The sequence below is a fragment of the Pongo pygmaeus genome, chromosome 4 (genome assembly GCF_028885625.2).
Source record: "Pongo pygmaeus isolate AG05252 chromosome 4, NHGRI_mPonPyg2-v2.0_pri, whole genome shotgun sequence".
Taxonomy (NCBI): Eukaryota; Metazoa; Chordata; class Mammalia; order Primates; family Hominidae; genus Pongo; species Pongo pygmaeus.
The window spans coordinates 117,547,034-117,568,068 of NC_072377.2; the positions used below are offsets into that span (position 1 = coordinate 117,547,034).

Below are 21,035 nucleotides of genomic sequence, written 5' to 3' on the forward strand. Positions count from 1 at the left end.
CAATAGAGGAATAAGACCAGGAACCCATGTCCAGTTCAGATGTGTGAGACAGCACTGCACCCTGTAGAATGGGTCCGAAGAACAAATGATTTCCCAATGACACTGCCTGCAGCATCCCTCCTTCCCTTGGGGGCACATAAATGAGTAGCTACAAACTCAAGCTGTGGAGTCAAACAAACCTGGGTTCACATCTCAGCCTACTACATGCTCACTTTTTCATGTCAGGCAACCTCTGTAATCCTCAAATTTCTCACGGGTAAATGGGGAACATACCTATATATGCAGCATAAAGTTGTGAGGATTAAGCAAGATAATCTACGCAAAACAAGTGACACAATATGTAGTGTACGGTAAATCCCCAATGAATATTAGCAACACCAAAATAAATGTAGAGGGAGTTCCTGTCCCTTTGTTGCAGAGGACATGTTGCTATGAGGGTCCAGGTGTTCTTCCTCCCACCCAGGCCTCTAGTTGGGTGAATTGGAAGAAGAGAATCTTATCTCCCATCTGGGCCTAAGAGTAAATATGGTGAATAAACTATATACATACACACACACACACACACAGAAACATATATGCACACATACATATATACATATATGTATACACACATGCATATATACGTATACACACACATATATAAACACAACTGCTGTAGATCTCACAAATGAAAATGCTAATGTCTGCAAGTTCATTCTATACACAACTTTTATAAATCCAGAAACCCATACAAACTAGTTTCAGAGGATTATCTCTTTCAAAGAAACAGTCCAACAACCAAAAGTAATTAATAATGATACAATTCTTTATTTAAGGTCTCATATTTCATCAAATAATCTACTGGCATACTTTTTAATGTCCCTTTGCTTTCTGCTCTTGAAATCCATTATACTATCCAACTGCAGTGGAACTTCTCTCCTCCCTACCCCATCCACTCACCTCCAGTCCATCCCTTTAGTGTATACAGATCAGCTTAGCCTCTCCTCCAGAAAGCAGGGCTCCCTTCTACTTAGAAAAGGGGCAGGAGAGGAAAACTGAGTGATCTAAAACATAATTGTCCTTGGTGATCACGAAGAAGGGGGCAGCAGTGCAGTCATCTAAGTGACTTTTGCCTCTGTCAAACTAAATTTGGCCTGAATTACATAAGGACAGTTGAGTCCTCATGTAATTAATTGCAGTCTAACTTAGTACATAAACTAACTGAAAGCCTAACTTAGGAGTATAGTTTTGTAACAAATAGCTGAGTCTCAGTCAATCACAGGCAGCCAGCTGATCAGACCATATTCAAATAAGACAAATGCCAAGCTGTAATCAATCAAGTTTCTGTACCTGACTTTTGTCCTGTCCATAAATGCTGCCACCCATGTAATGGAGCAGAGCTCTCTGAACTGCTTCTGGTTCTGAGAGCTGAATGATTCCTGAATCATTCTTTGCTCAGTTAAACTCTGTGAAATTTAATTTGTCTAAACTTGTTCTTTTAACACCTCTGCACATACAAAATACAAGAATACATTCCTGTACCTTTTTTCTCCCTCATTCTTAATTCACGACTTTATTTTCATATACAAAGATGCAAAGATAGGAAACCTTACTACCCCAAAGTAGGAAATTATGTTTCTTATCTCTCGTTTGCCTTTTCTTCAAAAAAGCAAAAAGTCATTAAGATGTTAATGCTGAGATAAGTCATTGGAAGAAGGATGGAAAAGAAACTACAAGAAATGACAGACAGAGTGCTGCCAAGCAGCTACTCTGTTTTTATAAAATACTTCAGACATAAATGGCATTTGTATTATGTGACGAAAACTCCTCTTCCCCTCCCCTACACAAAAGGAAAGGCAAAGAAATGCAAAGGAAGTGGTAATTGCCAGGTGTCTAGATATGGGACCACTGCCCTCTAGTGTACTTGAAATTTTTCTAAATCCCTTTATCAGAGATCTTTACCTGAAAGATAGTAGGGAACAGAATAAAACATGAACCTCTGTTGAACTATCCAATAGAATCATTTTTAAAAATACTGTCAATTATTAGGAGGGTGATATGACGGCTTTCTACCACCTCACTGTCTGTTGCTGCCAACACTTTCTTCAGGTCCTACACATGGACCTGAACAAGGTTTCAGTCCAACAGATTGCCAAAGGGCAGAAGAAATATTAAAGGTATTTCACAACTAGTGTGGCATACGCACTAGCTAACCAGAACAGATGCCCGGAAGATGCCAGCTGGCAGCAATTCTGCCTCTTCCCTTTGCAGGGCCAGCATTAACCCCTTAGATGCTGAACTGTGGAGAGGTTCTGGGTTCCTGGCAGAGGGCCTAGGTAGCCAAGAGAGTAGGGGTCTGGGACAAAAGCATGTCAATATTTCAACCATCTGTACTGTGGTGTTCTGGCTGAACATTCACTCTGCTAAGAGGATTAGAAGACATCAGAAAAATAAGCCAGTACCACTGAGCAGAGCAGAAGAGTGACTCAGCGTCCACTAGCAAAGATCTGAAGTAGCTCTTCCTCCCAGCAGCTGTTCCTTCTCTTGCCAATAACCAGGGACATCCTCTAGACCAGGACGGGGGTATAGTAGTGTTAGTAGTGGATGTCAGGAAATCTACCCTACAGTCTTGGTTCTACTACTTTTGTGTGTCCTTAGGTGGATATTTTGATCTGGGCCTCCATATCCCTGTTTTTAAAATAAAAAGGTTAGACTGAAGTTTTTCAAGGATCCTTCTCTCTGTAGGTAGAAATTATTATTTTTTTCATGATCTGTTTTTTTGTTCTTGCTTTTGTTTTGTTTTGTTTTTTTTGAGACGGAGTTTCACTCTATTGCCCAGGCTGGAGTACAGTGGTGCCATCTTGGCTCACTGCAACCTCTGCCTCCTGGGTTCAAGCGATTCTCCTGCCTCAGCTTCCCGAGTAGCTTGGAGTACAGGCACCCGCCACCACACCCGGCTAATTTTTGTATTATTAGTAGAGACGGGGTTTCACCATGTTAACCAGGCTGGTCTTGAACTCCTGACCTCAGGTGATCCGCCCACCTCGGCCTCCCAAAGTGTGGGATTACAGGTGTGAGCCACTGCCTGTGGCTATGATCTGGTATTTCCAAGTGAATTCTATATACAAGATTATTCAGCATAATTTTTAATGACAATACCACCTTGAGAACTCCTGATGACAACGTCATCTTGAGACAGCTTTTAGACTATAAAAAAGTGATCAGTAAATATCTTGAAATCTCCTTGAAAGATCTCATTTCTTTAGAGTTTTTTTAGTTTCTATTTCCAAATACTACCCCAAATGTAGCCACTTGCAAGTAACTTTCTTTTTTGATGTTTTCTTTATTTTTTGAGACAATGTCTTGCTATGTTGCCCAGGCTAGGGTGCAGGCATGATCACAGCGCACTGCAGCCTCCAACTTCTGGCCTCAAGCAATCCTCCCACCTCAGCCGCCCAAGCAGTTGGAACTAGAGGTGTGTGCCACCAGCCCTGGCTATAAATAAGTATTTTCCTAAGATTTACTTAATTATTTGAGTTAACTGGCAGGATAATAAAGCTGATTTAAAGAAGGATAGAAGAGGCTAGGCACAGTGACTTACGCCTATAATCCCAGCACTTTGGGAGTCTGAGGTGGGAAGACTGCTTGAGCCCAAGACGTCAAGACTGCAGTAAGCCAGTGCATTCCAGCCTGGGTGACAGAATGAGAACCTGTCTCAAAAAAAAAAAAAAAAAGAAAAAAAGGAATAGAAGAAACTAGTAAATACAAATCCAGTAGAAAAAAATAATGCTGGCATAAGACTGCAAAGTTAGTTACAAAATGGTTGCCGTTTTACTAGGGCCAATAAAATATAACATTTGGGGTTACCTTCCATGCTGGGCAAAAGTAGTTTGTATCTCTACCAAACAAAAGTCATCAGTAACTTACCAATCTTCTGCAAATTAACATCCAAATTTTACAGATTCTAGACTTCAATTAATAGCAAATAGCCAAACAAAACTACATCTCCTGAAGTATCAGCTGATTCTTAGAGGATCTAATACGACTTTGAAAGAGCACCCAGTAATCTTTTCTTTTATTTCAAAATTTCTGAAAACTCTTAAGAATTTTCAAATCCCTTGACCCTAAAACATCAAGGTAGCAGATCTCAATAAGAGGGAGAATAATAAGGACTGTGGGAACTGAAAAGTGTAAAAACAAACAAAAAAACTCCTCAGTATTTTATGGTTGAAACGAAAAAAGGGGGAAACAAACCAAAAACTAATGTGAAACACAAGAAGCTGATCAAGTAGTTAAACCGAAAAGAAGACCTCTGTCTCTCTCACCACTACTACACCAACTCTTATTCACACACCTTTTAAAGATGTTTCTGCATTTGATGAAACGTGTGGATGTGCAGTATTCTCCAAAGTAACGAATAATGTTGTATCAAGGTTCAGTTAGTAATGACTATATTAATAATTTTGATCATATAGCAAATGAGCATGATAATACACAGTTTTAATTCGATTTTCAATTCACAGGTGTTAAACCAGCCTAAAGTAAAAAGGCTGCTTGGAGTTTTTGACTGTTGGATACACAGAGGAGCAAAACTTGCTATGTCAGTTTTTTAATTCGCATGATTTTATTTGCACAACTCATGACTTTTTTTCTCCTTTAAAAATGTAAATTACTTTTGCAAAAAAGCATTAAACACAAAATTAAATCTTAAAATGGGCAAAGTTGAAGCCAAGTCATCCAAAGGAAAAGAAGACAGCCTTGAGCAGCAGGGTGCGGAATACAGACATTACCATCTTCATCTGCATAGAAATGAGTCTGACTGTGTTTACAGCTTCATCATTTGAAATGTTACAGAAAAACTCATGAAACAGTGCACTGCCCCACACAGATAGCTGGTATGTTAGATAACTAAAAGCACAAAAACAAAATGTCTTTGCTTCATATATATTTATATATGTATATATACGTACATATATGTATATATGTATTCACATATACATGTATTTACATATCTATATAAATACATTATAAATTTATATATCTATTTGAGGGAAGACAGGGAGACAAATAATTACTTTTACTTTTCATCAACTTTCTGTTATGCACATGGCTTCTTTTATACTATAATTAATTTTAGTGTACATCAATACTTTTATTAATAAAAATAAAGTTAATAATACTTTAAAAACCAAGTAGTATAGCTGACAGAATCTATCTAGACATTGCTATTTCATTCAGAAATTTATCTCTGCTGTACACAGAAAGTGAAGCTTCTGTTATGTTTTATGTTTTAGAATATTTATATATATATTATATATATATTATATACACTTTTTTGGGGGGTAGGGTCTAGTTCTGTTGCCCAGGCTGGAATGCAGTGGCGTGATCTTGGCTCACTGTAACTTTCAGCTCCCAAGCTCAAGTGATCCTCCCACTTCAGCCTCCCAAGTAGCTGGGACCACAGATATGTGCCACCACACCCAGCTAATATTTGTATTTTTTGTAGAGACATGGTTTCACCATGTTGCCCAGGCTGGTCAGACTCCTGGGTTCAAGCGATCTGCCTACCTTGGCCTCCCAAAGTGTTGGGATTACAGGCGTGAGCCACCATGCCCGGCTGTATTACATATATATTTACAATACATATTTTTAAAAAATCAGTCTCAATCACTTGGAAGTGACAATTCAAGGTTCTGATTTCTGATTTTTTTTCTTTTTTTTTTGAGATGGAGTCTCGCTCTGTCGTCCAGGCTGGAGTGCAGTGGCGTGATCTCAGCTCACTGCAACCTCCGCCTCTCGGGTTCAAGCAATTCTCTGGTCTCATCCTCCTGAGTAGCTGGGATTACAGGCATGCACCACCACACCCGGCTAATTTTTGTATTTTTAGTAGAGATGTGGTTTTACCATGTTGGCCAGGCTGGTCTTGAACTCTTGACCTTAGGTGATCTGCCTGTCTCGGCCTCCCAAAGTGCTGGCATTACAGGCGTGAGCCACTGTGCCCAGCCAATGTTATGAATTTTAAAAAAAATCAACCCTATATTCTAGGCCATTCCTTAGCCCTTTTCTCAAAATTCCAATATTTTATTTGTCCTATCCCAATTCCCTGAAAATCTAAAGGGTGACAAGCATGCCCTATGCTGAAGAATTTTTTGTTCTTTGACTCTGACCAATGCCCAGAAGAGGGTCCTCATAGAACAATCAGCCTTGCTTTAACCATGAAGCTAGGACACATCCTCTAGATCAAAGTTTGGTAACCCCAAATTTGGCAAGTACCATAATGATTGCAGTGTGTTAAGATTGCAGCAGGAGAAATGAAAAATTCCCTATATTAAAAGCAATTCAAGAATACATTTTAAAAAGTTGGTGAAGACCTTTTAAATGAGGGAAGACAGAGACAAATGATTACTTTTACTTCTCATCAACTTTCTGTTGTCCACATGGCTTCTCTTCTAGTATAATTAATTTTAATGTACATCAATTAATACTTTTATTAATAAAAAATAAAACCTATAATTAATACTTTAAAAACCAAGTAGTATAGCTGACAGAATTTATCTAGACATTGCTATTTCATTCAGGAATTTATCTCTGCTGTATCTAGAAAATGAAACTTCTGTTATGTTTTATGTTTTAGAATACTTACATATGTTACTACTCAGAATCCATAACATTATAATTTATACTAGCATTATTTCCTGGTAATACAAATCTTTGTAGAAAAAAATCTATCAGAAAACAGGCAGTACATCTTTCCCACTGCATCCCCTCTTTACCAAACTCTTAAAATATCTCATATTGCTTTACCCATAGTTTTATGAATAGGGCTTAGATTACACTGAGTTTTGCTGCTGCTTTGTGGTGACTTGGTACTAAATTCAGCTAAGCTGGAACCATATTCCCCAGAGTTCTCTTTCCTGTATGGTTCTGTATGGCCATGAGAGACATTCTGTGTGAAATCCAGAAGGAAGAAGTAAAGAAGTCGTACTTTTTATGCTCTGAAACTTGGTACAGAGTACTGTCGTACTCTGTTTTGTGCTGCTATCACAGAGTATCTGAAACCGGGTAATTTATAATGAATAGAAATTTATTGGCTTATAGTTCTGGAGGCTGGGAAGCCCAATATTAAGGTGCTGGCATCTGTCAGGTGACTTCTTACTGTGTTATCACATGGTGAAAGAGTGCAAGGGCAAGGAGAAGGTGAGAGAAAAAGAGAGAGAGAGAGAGAGAGGGAGTGGGAGAGAGAGAGAGAGAAGAACCTGTCCTTTTAAAATGGCACCAATCCCACCCATGAGGGTGGAGCCATCATGGCCTAATCACCTCTTAACGGTCCCGCCTCTTAATACTGTTATAATGGCAAAAAAATTTCCATATGAATTTTGGAGGGGAAAACAAACCATAGCAGGCACTATGCACCTTGTCCACTTGCACACATTATTGCTAATTTGCTGCTTAACTACTTGGTGTACCAGGCTTGCAGTAATTCTAACTCACTAAATCTCCTCCTTCAGCTAAGAGTCCTGGGCCAAGTGTGTGTGCAGGAGACACACTGCAAGAGATAGAGTGCCAGTTTCTCCTGCAGGTCACTCACAGCATCAAGGTTGGACACGGTAAGACACAGAAGAGGGTTCCAGTTTGTTCTCAACGGTCCCATTGGTCCTCATGAGTTCTGGTTTGTCCCTACTCTCCTATACATCTAGCTTTCCCTCTTAACAGCTGATCTGACAAACCTATAGTAACTTCAGGCTCAGCACTAGATGCAGAACCAATAGTCTTCATAGATTGCATCACCAGCTCTCACATTTGTGTAAGGTCTAGCCCTTATGATAATAAATCTCTTCTTCTGTATAATGTGTGGCCATTTTGCTACTTCGATAAAACCATGGCTGCTGTAAGTATCTGTGTACAACAATGTCTTGTTGCTTTTGCATTGTGAACAGTATGTTAAGCCTCATGGTATCCACTGTCTTAGGTAGAAGGAGAAGACTGGTGATTGGTGGTAGAAGAAAAGGAAGAGATGCTTAGAAAGGTAAAAAGCTTATGTAGGAATCTCCCAGGATATCCTCAATGCTGAAAATGTCTGTGCTAGTTATCATTTGTTGCTTCTCATCTCCAAATCCAGCTTTCTTTGTCCTGTTTTGTGGTCTTGGAGCTGGACCATGTAAACATTTCTCCTTTGTCAATAGAGGGTGCTGGAGGGACACTGTAGGAAGAAGGGAACTCAGCTTGACTCTCGTGGCTTGACTGCCGTGCTCTCCCCTGCTAGCTCTTGTGGTGGGTAGGGGCCAGCAGCATAGGACATCTAGTGACTCACCCTATTAAGTTTTAGTGGCACTATTTGGGGGACTTTTCAGTGGGTTTGCCACCACTCCAGCAGGCAGCTTCCCAGTGAATCCCTCTGGCACCTCGGTGGACACCTCAGTGATACCTGATGCCCCAATGGGTGGTATCCCAGGAGGCTGGATGAACGTTCAGAAGTTTGGTTTCCTGCTTGCCAGCCCTGGCCTGCAACATCTCAGGGAAATTCTCTGCAATTCAGTGGGCCGCAGACTTTCTTTCAAAGGGGTCTGAATCAGCCCTGGGTGAGGAGAGGGCCCTCTTCCAAATTTGTTCCTTCTTTGGTACTCCTTCCTTGGGAACAGACTTAGGGGTAGTGGCTGTTCTTCGTATGTGCTATTCCTGTGTTCAGTACGGTTTTCTTTACCCTTAGTAGGTAATCCTCTGCTACTAGTTAATAATCATTTATATTAAACTTTCCCTGTGTGAATTACTGTGTGCTTTCTGTCTCCTAACTAGACACTGATAAAATGCCTTTTGCTCTTGGTAGCTATTTAAAAGAAAAATAATAAAACTTAATTTTATTAGTTCAAGATTTTTCCTTAGAAGGGACATAAATTACTTTTAATGTGATTACATAAATAAAGGGATTGCCCAAATGTGCAGTTTCAAGAGACTATTTGCTTTCTTTGGCCACCTGGGAAGGGTATTTCTCAAATCAGGCTCTACAGACCCTTCTGAGTAGACCCTGAGTCACTATGGCTATGAAACAAACTACCGCAAACACAATGGTTAAAACAACCATCATGTATCACTCTCACGTGTCTGACAGAAGGACTCTAGAGTTGCATGACAAATGGTGAAGACACAGGACAGGATGAAGAACTGGGGCCCAAAATGTACTCTACCACAGGGTCCAAGGGCATTAAAAATGGGTCTGTGAATTCAAATGGTATTTTTAAAGTTTTACTTTTCCATTTGGTGAGGAAATAAATAGCGTAATCATAGTCATAGGACTTCAATGCCTGCATTTGCATTTATGGTTCAGTTCTTGCCAAGGGATCGCCTTAAGTGAGTGTGCAGAGGAAATGTTAGGCAGTGTTCCCTCATTTCTAAAGCTTAACCAGTAAAGTAAAAAGACGGTATGTATATGACTGTGGGGTATGGGAGAGCTCTCTGGGCCTTGACTCCCCTGAAGAGCCAACTTAGAGAACCTGGCTGTGGGAACCCCAAGGGCTGAGCTGGCCTCCAATCAAGAGAGACAGGAGAACAGAAATCAGTCCAGGAGGTTACTGGAGAAGCTGGGAACCACAGAGTCACACAGAGATAGGAAACAGCCAACTCCCACAGTTTTCAATAGTAGGTTTGCTGCAGAAAACTGGTGGGCCATGAACCTGGAACCCTCCAGAGAAGGTCCCATCAAATTTTGATCTCTGTTCAACACTGATTTCTGCTATAACCCATCCTGTTATAGCAATGTCTGTCTTGAGAAAAGGCCAAGCTGATATAGTACAGAGGAGGGTTCAACTTGCTGCAAATTATTTGAAGCAGGCATAGCCTAAGTCCAGGCCTATGCCAGAGAAAGATGACATATTCACTGATAATCGCCTCATCTCCTGAGCACATAGGAGGGCAAGATTAGGATAGTTAGAGTTCTACTCAAACTGTGCAAGAATGTCCTTGAAGTGTGGCCAAGTGACAAACAGTGCAATAACTATGAATGTTTTTACAGATTTTATGAGACATTATCATACTCTAGCAGTGACTGTGCATGTTTATATGTTTTTAATATATTTTTTATTTTATAATAGTTTTAGGCTAAGGCAGGTGGATCACTTGAGGTCAGGAGTTCGAGACCAGCCTGGCCAACATGGTGAAACCCTGTCTCTACTAAAAAAACAATACAAAAATTAGCCAGGCGTGGCAGGTACCTGTAATCCCAGCTACCTGGGAGGCTGAGACAGGAGAACTGCTTGAACCCGGGAGGCGGAGGTTGCAGTGAGCCAAGATTGCGCCATTGCACTCCAGCCTGGGCAATAAGAGCAAAACTCCATCTCAAAAAAAAAAAATAGTTTTAGACAAAATTTGCAAAGATAGGAGAGAGAGTAATCATATACCCCACAAACAGTTTTTCCTACTTATTAACATCTTACATTATTTGGTATACTAGTCATAATTAATAAACTGATGTTGATACACTATTATTAACAAAAGTCCATACTTCATCTAGGCTTCCTTAGTGTGTGTGTGTGTGTGTGTGTGCACGTGCATGTGTGTTTTACTCTAATGTCCTTTTTTTCTGATCCAGGATCCCATTGAGGGTATGCATTACATTTAGTTGTCGTATTTTCTTAGGCTTCTCTTAGCTGGACAGTTTCTCTTTCCGAGACCTTCCTTGTTTTTGATAACCTTGACAGTTTTGAGGAGTTTTGATTACGTATTTTGTAGACTGTCATTTAATTGGGATTTTTCTGATGATTGTATTTTAATTATTGTTGCCATATTTACAATTGCTAGTTCCTTCAAACACCCCACCAAAAGTGTCAGAATTAGAAAGTGTGCCTCAAACACAAAGAGTTTGAAAACCACTGGTCCTACATCAAAGCAGACTGTAAATATGCATAAGTCAAGGTTATTGAGATGCTTAGTCTACCATTTGAACTTCAGTTTCAAAAAGCCAGGTAGGCTTTTAGACCTTTCCCACAGTGACTAGATAGCAATCTCAATTTGTACTGTCTGCATGTCACCCAAAATGGCCAGGCCATGGGCCACCCGCCTCATTTGGCAGCCCTGACTTAGAAGAGAAGACAATAGCTCTTTGCCCAAAGGTTGCTTTGTAGTGACTCACCTTGAAGGAAAAAGGAAGGTAAATTACACATAATGACATTCTAAGTTGTCCCACAGTTTTCAACAGAAAATACTCTTAAAGTATAACCAGAAACAAGAAACCTTCAATGCAATATTTTCCTTTTTGTTTTCCAAATAAGTAAAGTCCAAATTAGGAAACAGAAGCAAGCATATCCTATTAATTTGTAACGTCTAGAACCATAGAAGTAGTCTAGTTATGGAAGAGCTGTTGTGCGTCTTCTAGTAATTAAACCTGTGCAAGTTACAGCCTTAATTAAAACACCTTTTAGGAGTCTACTGTGGTCTTGATGAGAGTGAAGTCCCTAAGTGCTGGCAACTTTGGAACACTAAACATTACTGGCAATGCTGGAAATGGTACAATATTTACCGCAATAAAGAAGACAATACCCGATATGTCCCCTGGAGCACAAAATTAAAATATTTGTATTGGAATACAGACAGGCTGAAATATGTGTTCCTTGAACCAAAAAGTACTCACCGTGTTGGCCAGCTCTAGATAGCTTCCTCCTACAGAGTTGCCAATGTGCGGGGACTGCGTGAGCAGTTTGTGGAGAGCAGCCTGCTGATGCAAAGAGCTTCCGCCATACTCGAGCAGCTTCTGGGGGGCTGACTGGCTCTGCACATCCGGGCTCTGGAGGTCCCTGGCACCAGAGTCGTATTCCCAGCTCTCCCTGGCTGCTGATAAGGCACCTAAGTCCGAGAGAAGCAGAGAAAATGAAAAGACATTTCCTTCATTAGCCTGTGGGTGGCCAATAGGCAATAATTTGGAACCTCCTAAGCCTTCCATGTGCCAGCATCTCAGAACACATGTGGTGCCCAGGCTGCATGCTAAGCACTTTCCCTTTCAAACTGACACATGGGGAGCCTGGAGATAAAAGCAATTTCAGGCAAAGCATTCAAAAATAACTGTCCCATGAATATGTGCCCCCTAGACAAAAATGCTTAGCAAAAAAAAGCACTGGAGAGCCAAATAAAGGGAATCCAGATCAGAGTCACATCTGTGATTTGCACAGGGCTACTACATTAGCCTTAGCACTGGTCATTCTTTCTCCCAAATGAGGAAGAAGGAAGCAAGAAAAATGACAGAAAGTTAAGATATGGCACTTTATCATGACTCTCTTTTTCTCCTTCCTTCCTTTCTCTCTCTCTCTCTGTTTCTTTCTTTCTTTTTTTTGAGGCAGGGTCTTGTTCTGTCATCCAGGTGGGAATGCAGTGTCGTGATCACAGCTCATTGTAGCCTCAACCTCCTGTGTCAAGTGATCCTCCTGCCTCATTAAAAAAATTTTTTTTTGTAGACGTCATTTCTATACTATGTTGCCCAGGCTGGTCTTGAACTCCTGGGTTCAAGAAATCCTCCTGCCTTGGCCTCCCAAAATGCTAGAATTACAGGTGTGAGCCACTGTGACCGACAGTATCATGACTTTCTACTGTTGATGTACTCTTACCTGAAGGAAGCTAGACTGTATTTTCCAGTTAGGGATAGCAATGAAGCTGAGTTCTGGGCAATAGAATATGAACAGAAATGATAAGCATCACTGCTGGGCCTTGCTTATAAAGCCCCACAGTGTGTGATTCTCCATGCCCTTTGCCTTCTGGCCTGGTTCTGATGGGAATGGTACCCTTGGAAACCATGTGGTACAGATGGTGGAGCCACAAGGTAGATGGAAGATGCCTGGATTCCAGAATCATTACTTGCAGAAGAGCTGTCTGGTCATCCTAAGTACCCTATTTTGACCTAACATGATTAGAAAAGAAACTTTTTTTTTTTTTACATGTTTTTTATTTCATAGGTTTTTGGGGAACAGGTGGCGTTTGGTTACATGAATAAGTTCTTTAGTGGTGATTTCTAAGATTTTGGTGCACCCACCACCCGAGCAGTGTATGCTGTGCCCAATGTGTAGTCTTTTATCCCTCACCCCCCCAACCCATACTTTCCCCCAAGTCCCCAAAGTCCACTGTGTCACTCTTATGCCTTTGTGTCCTCATAGCTTAGCTCCCACTTATGAGTGAGAACATATGATGTTTGGTTTTCCATTCCTGAGTTACTTCACTTAGAATAATGGTCTCCACTTCCATCCAGGTTGCTGTGAATGCCATTATTTTGTTCCTTTTTATGGCTGAGTAGTATCCCGTGATGTATATATACCACATTTTCTTTATCCAGTCATTGATTGATGGGCATTTAGTCTGGTTCCATATTTTTGCAATAGCGAATTGTGCTGGTATAAACATGTATGTGCAAGTATCTTTTTCATATAATGACACTTCCCTCTGGGTAGATACCCAGGAGTGGGATTGCTGGATCAAATGGTAGATCTACTTTTAGTTCTTTAAGGAACTTCTATTGTGTTTGATTCACTACATACTTGCGGTTTGTTGATTAGAGCAGCTAGTATTACCTTAATTATTACAGACAATTAGAAGGTAATAAAATATGCTAATAGTTATAATACAAGTGGGAAAGTGCAATGAAAAAGTAGAACTAAAGGAAGGATATCTAACTCAGTCCATCTGGAGATGAATGGGGAATGTTCAGGGAAAGCTTCCTGGAGGAGAAAGCCTGATGCTTGAGTTGTCACTCTTTCCAGAAAAAAATAGATTTGAGGTAAAGCCTGTTTCCTTGTGTTGTTCACTTCAGAATGGAAGTGTCTTGTGGGTGCATCTGGTTGGTGAAACCTAGGCTGCATGCCTCTAGCTGCAAGGAAAGCTGGGTAAATGTGTTTTCTGGTTTTACTTTAGAGAGGTAGTACTGATAAGGTGAGACATTTCCTAAACAGAAGGGTGCTCAAAAGGCCTAGGCAGCCAGAACACAAACAACGGTCTATGCACAGGACGTGTACTGGGTCCTGGGGATATAGCAGTAAGCATGAGAAATTGTAGTCCCTGCCTGCAAAGATCTCATTCTGGTAGGTCTTTAATACATGGCTTTTAATGACAAAAAAAGGACACAAAATGATCCAGTTTGTACTATGAAGTGAGAACATATACAGATTACTCTATAATTTACTTGAGAATAATTACATACAGCAAACTGCGGTTTGTGTACAGTGAGTTCTGATATGAATGTCCAGTCTCCTCTTATCACGTATTGATGAATTTAATCAATGTGAATAGGAAAACTGTCTTCCGATGGTTCCCCCTACTGTTCTGGCTCTGCTGATCCTCTCCAGTCGGTCTAACCCAACATTCTTTTTATACAGTGCCTTTAGAGCTGGGATGCATCTACTGCTTTGTATCAAAGCAGGCAATTCTGTCACTATGTTTGCAATTGCTCCAAGTTTACTTTAATGTTAAAGTCTATTGATTGTATTGCAAGGCAGGTTTCTCTTTCCTTAACATAGACTGCCAAATGCCTGCTCTCCCTCCCCTTGTTCCTCTGAACACTGTCTGTTATCTGCCTAAATGCCTCAGGGCCTCTGTTCTGGCTCCAGCAACATGTGGCAAGAAGACTAACAGAGGTCAGAGTTGAAAAATGGAGCCCCCCCATTGGACTGAGTCACAGACGGACTTATATCTCACACGTAAGACAGACAGAGGGCTGGGCCTTGCCTTATATGTTCACCACAGTACTCTCAGCACTGTGCACATGGCCTGTGACATGTCTAGCATTTAATAAACACTTATTGAATGAATTGCTGAATTATCATGGTTGTAGTACCCTACAGTTTCACTTTTTAACCTGGAAATACAACATGGGAATTAAGTCAAAATAAATTATACACTTAAACTTTTTCTTTATGCAAACGTGAAGCCTCATTCTCAAACAGGAAAATATAACAGTTCTGAGTTGGAGCAAGATGGCTGAATAGAAGCCTCCACCGATCATCCCCCTGTGCAGGAACACCACATTTTAACAACTACCTACACATAAAAAAGCACCATCATAAGAACTAACAATCAGGTAAGCAATCACAGTACCTGGTTTTGACTTCCTCTCGCTGAAAGAGGCACTCAAGAGGGTAGGAAAGACAGTCTTGAATCACCAACACCACTCCTCCCGTACTTTCTAGCAGTGTTTATGTACCATGGAGAATCTGTGCTTATGGGAGAGGGAAAGCACAGCAAGTGGGGGACTTGCCATTGAACTCAGTGCTGCCCCGTCACAGCAGGGAGCCAACCTGTGAAGACCTCAGCCATTGCCCACCCATGGAGGGAGCATTTGGATCAGCCCTAGCCAGAGGGGAATTGCCCATCCCAGCAGTCGGAACTTGAGTTTCTCAGCAAGCCTTGCCACCATGGGATAAAGTGCTCTGGGATTCTAGGTAAACTTGAAAGGCAGTCTAGGACACAAAGACTGCAATTCTTCCTAGGCAGATCCTAGTGCTGGGTTGGGCTTAGGTGGACTAGGGCAGCATATGACCTAGTGAGACATCACCCGGGTTGGCTAAGAGAGGCTTGCATTACCCCACCTCAGTAACCCCAGGCATCACAGCTTGCAGCAAAGAAAGTGACTTGTTCCTTCTGCCTGAGGAGAGGAGAGAGAAGAGTAAAGAGGATTTGGTTTTGCATCTTAGAAACCAGCTCAGCCATAACAGGACAGGGCACCAGGCAGAGTCATGAGTCCCCCATTCTAAGCTCTAGCTTCCAGACATTTATAGACATACCCTGGGCCAGAAAGGAACCTTCTGCCTTGAAGGAAAAGACCCATTTCTGGCAGGATTCATCACCTGCTGACTAAAGAGTCATTGGGTCCCGAATAATCAGCAGTAGTAGCCAGGCTGTACTTGCCGTGGGCCTTAGGTGAGACTCAGAGCTATGCTGGTTTCAGGTCAGACCTAGCACATTCCTACCTGTGGTGTCTACAGTGAAAGACTCCTTATATTTGAGAAAAGCAGAGGGGAAAGTAAAGAGGACTCTGTCTTGCACCGCAGGTACCAGCTCAGCCACAGTGGGGTAGAGCAACAAGAAGGCTCTTGGACAGCATTTCTGGACCTGCCCTGGGCCAGAAGGGAGCCCACTGCCCTGAAAGTGAGTCCCAGGCCTCACAGCATTCACCAAAAGCTGACCGAAGAGCCTTTGCACTTTAAGGGGACATTGACAGTGGCCTGGCAGAACTCACCATGGGTCAGTGGTGGTGGTGGCCACTGAGAGAGGCTCCTCTGCCTGTGGAAAGGGGAAGAAAGAGCAGGAAGAACTTTGTCTTGTGGTTTGAGGGCCAGCATAGCCATAGTAGAATAGAGCACCAGGTAGATTTTTAAGTTTCTTTTACTCCAATCCCTGGCTCCCAGACAGCATTTCTGACCTGCCCAGGGCCTGAGGGAACTCACTGCCCTGAAGGCGAGCACATAATTCTGGCTGGTTTCCCAAACTGCTGACTGTAAAGCCCTAGGGCCTTGAGTGAACATAGGCAGTAGCCACATAGTGGTTACAGTGGGCCTTGGGTGAGATCCAGTGCTGTGCTGACTTCAGGTCCGACTCAGTGTAGTCCTAGTGGTGGGAACTACAGGGGTGGTTGCATCACCACACTCCCAGTTCTATGTGGCTCAGCACAGAGAAAGAGAGGCTTCATATGTTTGGGAGAAAGTAAGGGAAAAGAACAAGAGTCTCTGCCTCATAATCCAGAGAATTCTTCCAGATCTTATCCAAGACCACAAAGGTGGTACCTCTAAGAGTCTGAAAAATACACAGTATTATTGGGCTTGGTGCCCAAGTCCCTTTGGATACTGGAAGGCCTTCCCAAGAAGGACAGGCACAGACAAGCCCAGACTGTGAAGACTACGATAAATACCTAACTCTCCAATGCCCAGACACTGAATAACATCTACAAGCATTAACACCATCCAGGAAAACATGACTTCACCCAAAGAACTAAATAAGCCATCAGGGACTAATCCTGGAGAAGCAGAGATATATGACCTTCCAGACAGAGAATTCAAAATAACTGTTTTGAGGAAACTCAAAGAAATTCAAGGTAACACAGAGAAGGAATTTAGAATTCTATCAGATAAAGTTAACAAAGAGTCTGAAATAATTAAAAGGAATCAAGCAGAAATTCTAGAGTTAAAAAATGCAATTGACATACTGACGAATGTATCAAACAGATCTCTCTCCCTGTGCTGAGCCACCTGGAGCATGGGGAGGGGTGACACAAGCAGTCAGAGGAGATAAAGAAAAAAGAATTAAAAAAAATGAAGCACGCCTACAAGATCTAGAAAATAGCCTCAAATGGGTAAATCTAAGAGGTACTGGCCTTAAAGAGGAGATAGAGACAGAGATAGAGTAGAAAGTTTATTGAAAGGGGGTGGGGCACAGTGGCTTATGCCTGTAATCCCAGCACTTTGGGAGGCCGAGGCAGGTGGATCACCTGAGGTCAGAAGTTCAAGACCAGCCTGGCCAACATGGTGAAACCCTATCTCTACTAAAAACACACAAAAAATTAGCCAGGCATAGTGGTGGGCACCTGTAATCCTAGCTACTTGGGAGGCTGAGGCAGGAGAATTGCTTGAACCTGGGAGGTGGAGGTCGCAGCGAGCCAAGATCATGCCATTGTACTCCAGCCTGAGCAACAAGAGTGAAACTCTGTCTAAAAAAGCAAACAAACAACAACAACAACAAAAACAAAAAGTTTACTGAAAGGGATAATAACAGAGAACTTCTCAAACCTAGAGAAAGATATCAACATTCAAATATAAGAAGGTTATAGAACACCAAGCAGATTTAACCCAAAGAAGACTACCTCAAGGCATCTAATAATCAAACTCCCAAAGGTCAAGGATAAAGAAAGTATCATAAAAGCAGCAAGAGAAAAGAAACAAATAACATACAATGGAGTTCCAATACGTCTGGAAGCAGACTTCTCAGTGTAAACCTTCCAGGCCAGGAGAGAGTGGCATGACATATTTAAAGTGCTGAAAGAAAAAAAAAAAAAAACCCTTTTACACTAGAATAGTATATCTGGTGAAAATATCCTTCAAACATGAAGGAGAAATAAAGACCTTCACAGACAAACAGAATCTGAGGGATTTCATGAACATCAGACCTGTCCTATAAGAAATGCTAAAGGATATTCCTTAATTTGAAAGAAAAGGATATTAATGAGCAACAAGTGCTCGTCTGAAGATATAAAACTCACTTTTAATAGTAAGCACACAGGAAAAGACAGAATATTATAATACTGCAATTGTGGTATGTAAACTACTCTTATAAGTAGAAAGACTAAATGATGAACCAATAAAAAATAATGACTACAACAACTTTTTAAGATATAGACAGTAAAATGAGACATAGAGAAAGAACAAAAAGTTAAAAACTGGGGGGATGATGTTAAAGTGTAGAATTTTTATTAGTTTTCGTGTTTTTTTTGTTTGTTTATGCAATCAGTGTTAAGTTGTCATCAGTTAAAAATAATGGGTTATGTATACATATGTAACAAACCTGCACATTGTGCACATGTACCCTAAAACTTAAAGTATAATAAAACAAAACAAAACAAAACAAAAATAATGGGTTATAAGATATTATTGCAAGCCTTGCAGTAACATCAAATCAAAAAACATACACTGAATACACAAAAAATAAAAAGGGAGAAATTAAACCACACCACCAGAGAAAATTACCTTCACTAAAAGGAAGACAGGAAGGAAGCAAAATAGGAAGAGAAGGCCACAAAACAATCAGAAAACAAATAACAAAATGGCAAGAGTAAGTCCTTACTTACCAATAAAAACATTAAATGTAAATGAACTAAACTCTATAATGAAAAGACAGAGTGCCTAAATGGATAAAAAAGCAAGACCAAATGACCAAATGACCTGTTGCCTACAAGAAACACGCTTTACCTATAAAGATACACACAGACTGAAAATAAAGGGATGAAAAAAGATATTCCATGCCAATGGAAGCCAAATAGTAGCTCTACTTGTATCAGACAAAATAGATTTCAAGAAAAAACTGTAAAAATAGACAAATAAGCTCATTATATAATGATAAAGGGGTCAATTCAGCAAGAGGATATAACAATTGTAATTATGCACCCAACAATGAAGCACCCAGATATATAAAGTAAATATTATTAGAGCTAAAGAGAGAGAGAGGGAGAGATCTCAATGCCATAATTACTTGAGACTTTAACACCCCATTTTCAGTGTTGGACAGATCTTCCAGATAGAAAATCAGCAAAGAAACATTGGACTTAATCTGCATAATAGAACAAATGGACCTAACAGATATTTACAGAACATTTCTTCAAAATCTGTAGGATACACATTCTTCTCCTCAGCACATGGATCATTCTCAAGGATAGAATATATTTTAGGTCACAAAGCAAAAGTATTAAAGCATTCAAAAAACTGAAATAATATCAAGCATCTTCTTGGACCACAAAGGAATAAAACTGGAAATCAATAACAAGAGAAATTTTGAAAATCGTACAAACACATGGAAATTAAACAATATGCTCTGGAATGACCAGTGAGTCAATGAAGAAAATAAGGAAGAAATGGATAAATTTCTCAAAACAAATGATAATCGACACACAACATTCCAAAATCTATGGGATACAGTGAAAGCAGTACTGAGGGAAGTTTATACCTACCAATGCCTACATCAAAAAGTAGAAAAACAAATAACCTAATGGTGCATCTCAAAGAACTAGAAAAGTAAGAGGAAATCAAACCCAAAATTAGTAGGAAAAAATAATTATAAAGATCAGAGCAGAAATAAATAAAATTGAAATAAAGGAAACAATACAAAAGATCAATAAAGCAGAAAGTTGGGTTTTTGAAAAGATAAATAAAATTGACCCTTTAGCCAGACTAAGAATAAAAAAAGAGAAGACTCAAAGAAATGATATCAGAGGTGAAAAAGGAAACATTACAACTGATACTGCAGAAATTCAAAGGGTCATTAGGTGGCTACTATGAGCAACTATGCCAATAACTTGGAAAACCTAGAGGAAATGGATAAATTCCTAGACACATACAACTTACCAAGATTGAACCATGAAGCAATCCAAAACCTGAACAGACCAATAAAAAATCATGAGAGTGAAGCCATAATGAAAGTCTTCCAGTAAAGAAATGCTGGGACCCAATGGCTTCACTGCTGAATTCTACCAAACATTTAAAGAACTAATGCCAATCCTACTCAAAGTGTTCAAAAAAGTAGAGGAGGACAGAACACTTCCATACTCATTCTATGAGGCCAGTATTATCCCAATACCAAAACCAGAAAAAGACACATCAAAAAAACCTACAGGCCGATATCCCTGATGAACACTGATGCAAAAATCCTCAACAAAATACTAGCAAATTGAATTCAACAACACATGATAAACTTCATTCATCATGACAAAGTGAGATTTATCCTATGGAAGCAAGGATGGTTCAACATACACAAATCAATCAATGTGATACTCATATCAACTGAATGAAGCACAAAAACCATATGATCACTTCAACTGACGCTAAAAGGTGTTTGGTAAAATTCAATATCCCTTCATGATAAAAATCCTCAAAAAACTGAGTATAGAAGGGATATACCTAAACATAATAAAAGCTAAATGTGGCAGACCCACAGCTAGTATCATACTAAATGGGGAAAAATTGAAAGTCTTTTCTCAAAAATCTGGAACATGACAAGGACGCCCAGTTTCACCACTGTTATTCAGCATAGTACTGGAAGTCCTAGCTACAGCAATCAGACAAGAGAAAGGTATAAAGGGCATCCAAACTGGAAAGGAAGTCAAATTATCCTAGTTTACATAGGATATTATCTTATATCTGGAAAAACCTAAAGACTCCACCAAAAAGTTATTAGAACTGATAGACAAATTCAGTAAAGTTGCAGGATACAAAATCAACATACAAAAATCAGTAGCATTTCTATATGCTAATAGTGAACAATCTGAATAAAAATTTAAAAAGTAATCCCAAGTATAATAGTTACAAATAAAATTAAATATCTAGAAACAAATT

General features: G+C 40.2%; 1 protein-coding gene across 1 annotated transcript in view; it reads right to left on the minus strand.

The window, feature by feature from the left end:
- The window catches only part of MCC (MCC regulator of WNT signaling pathway), a 478,671-nt gene that overhangs the window by 321,232 nt on the left and 136,404 nt on the right, over positions 1-21,035 (minus strand). The window contains exon 3 of the mRNA XM_054488736.2: positions 11,600-11,811. Within this exon, the coding sequence (XP_054344711.1) occupies positions 11,600-11,811 (212 nt within the window). The remainder of the gene's footprint in view (positions 1-11,599; positions 11,812-21,035) is intronic.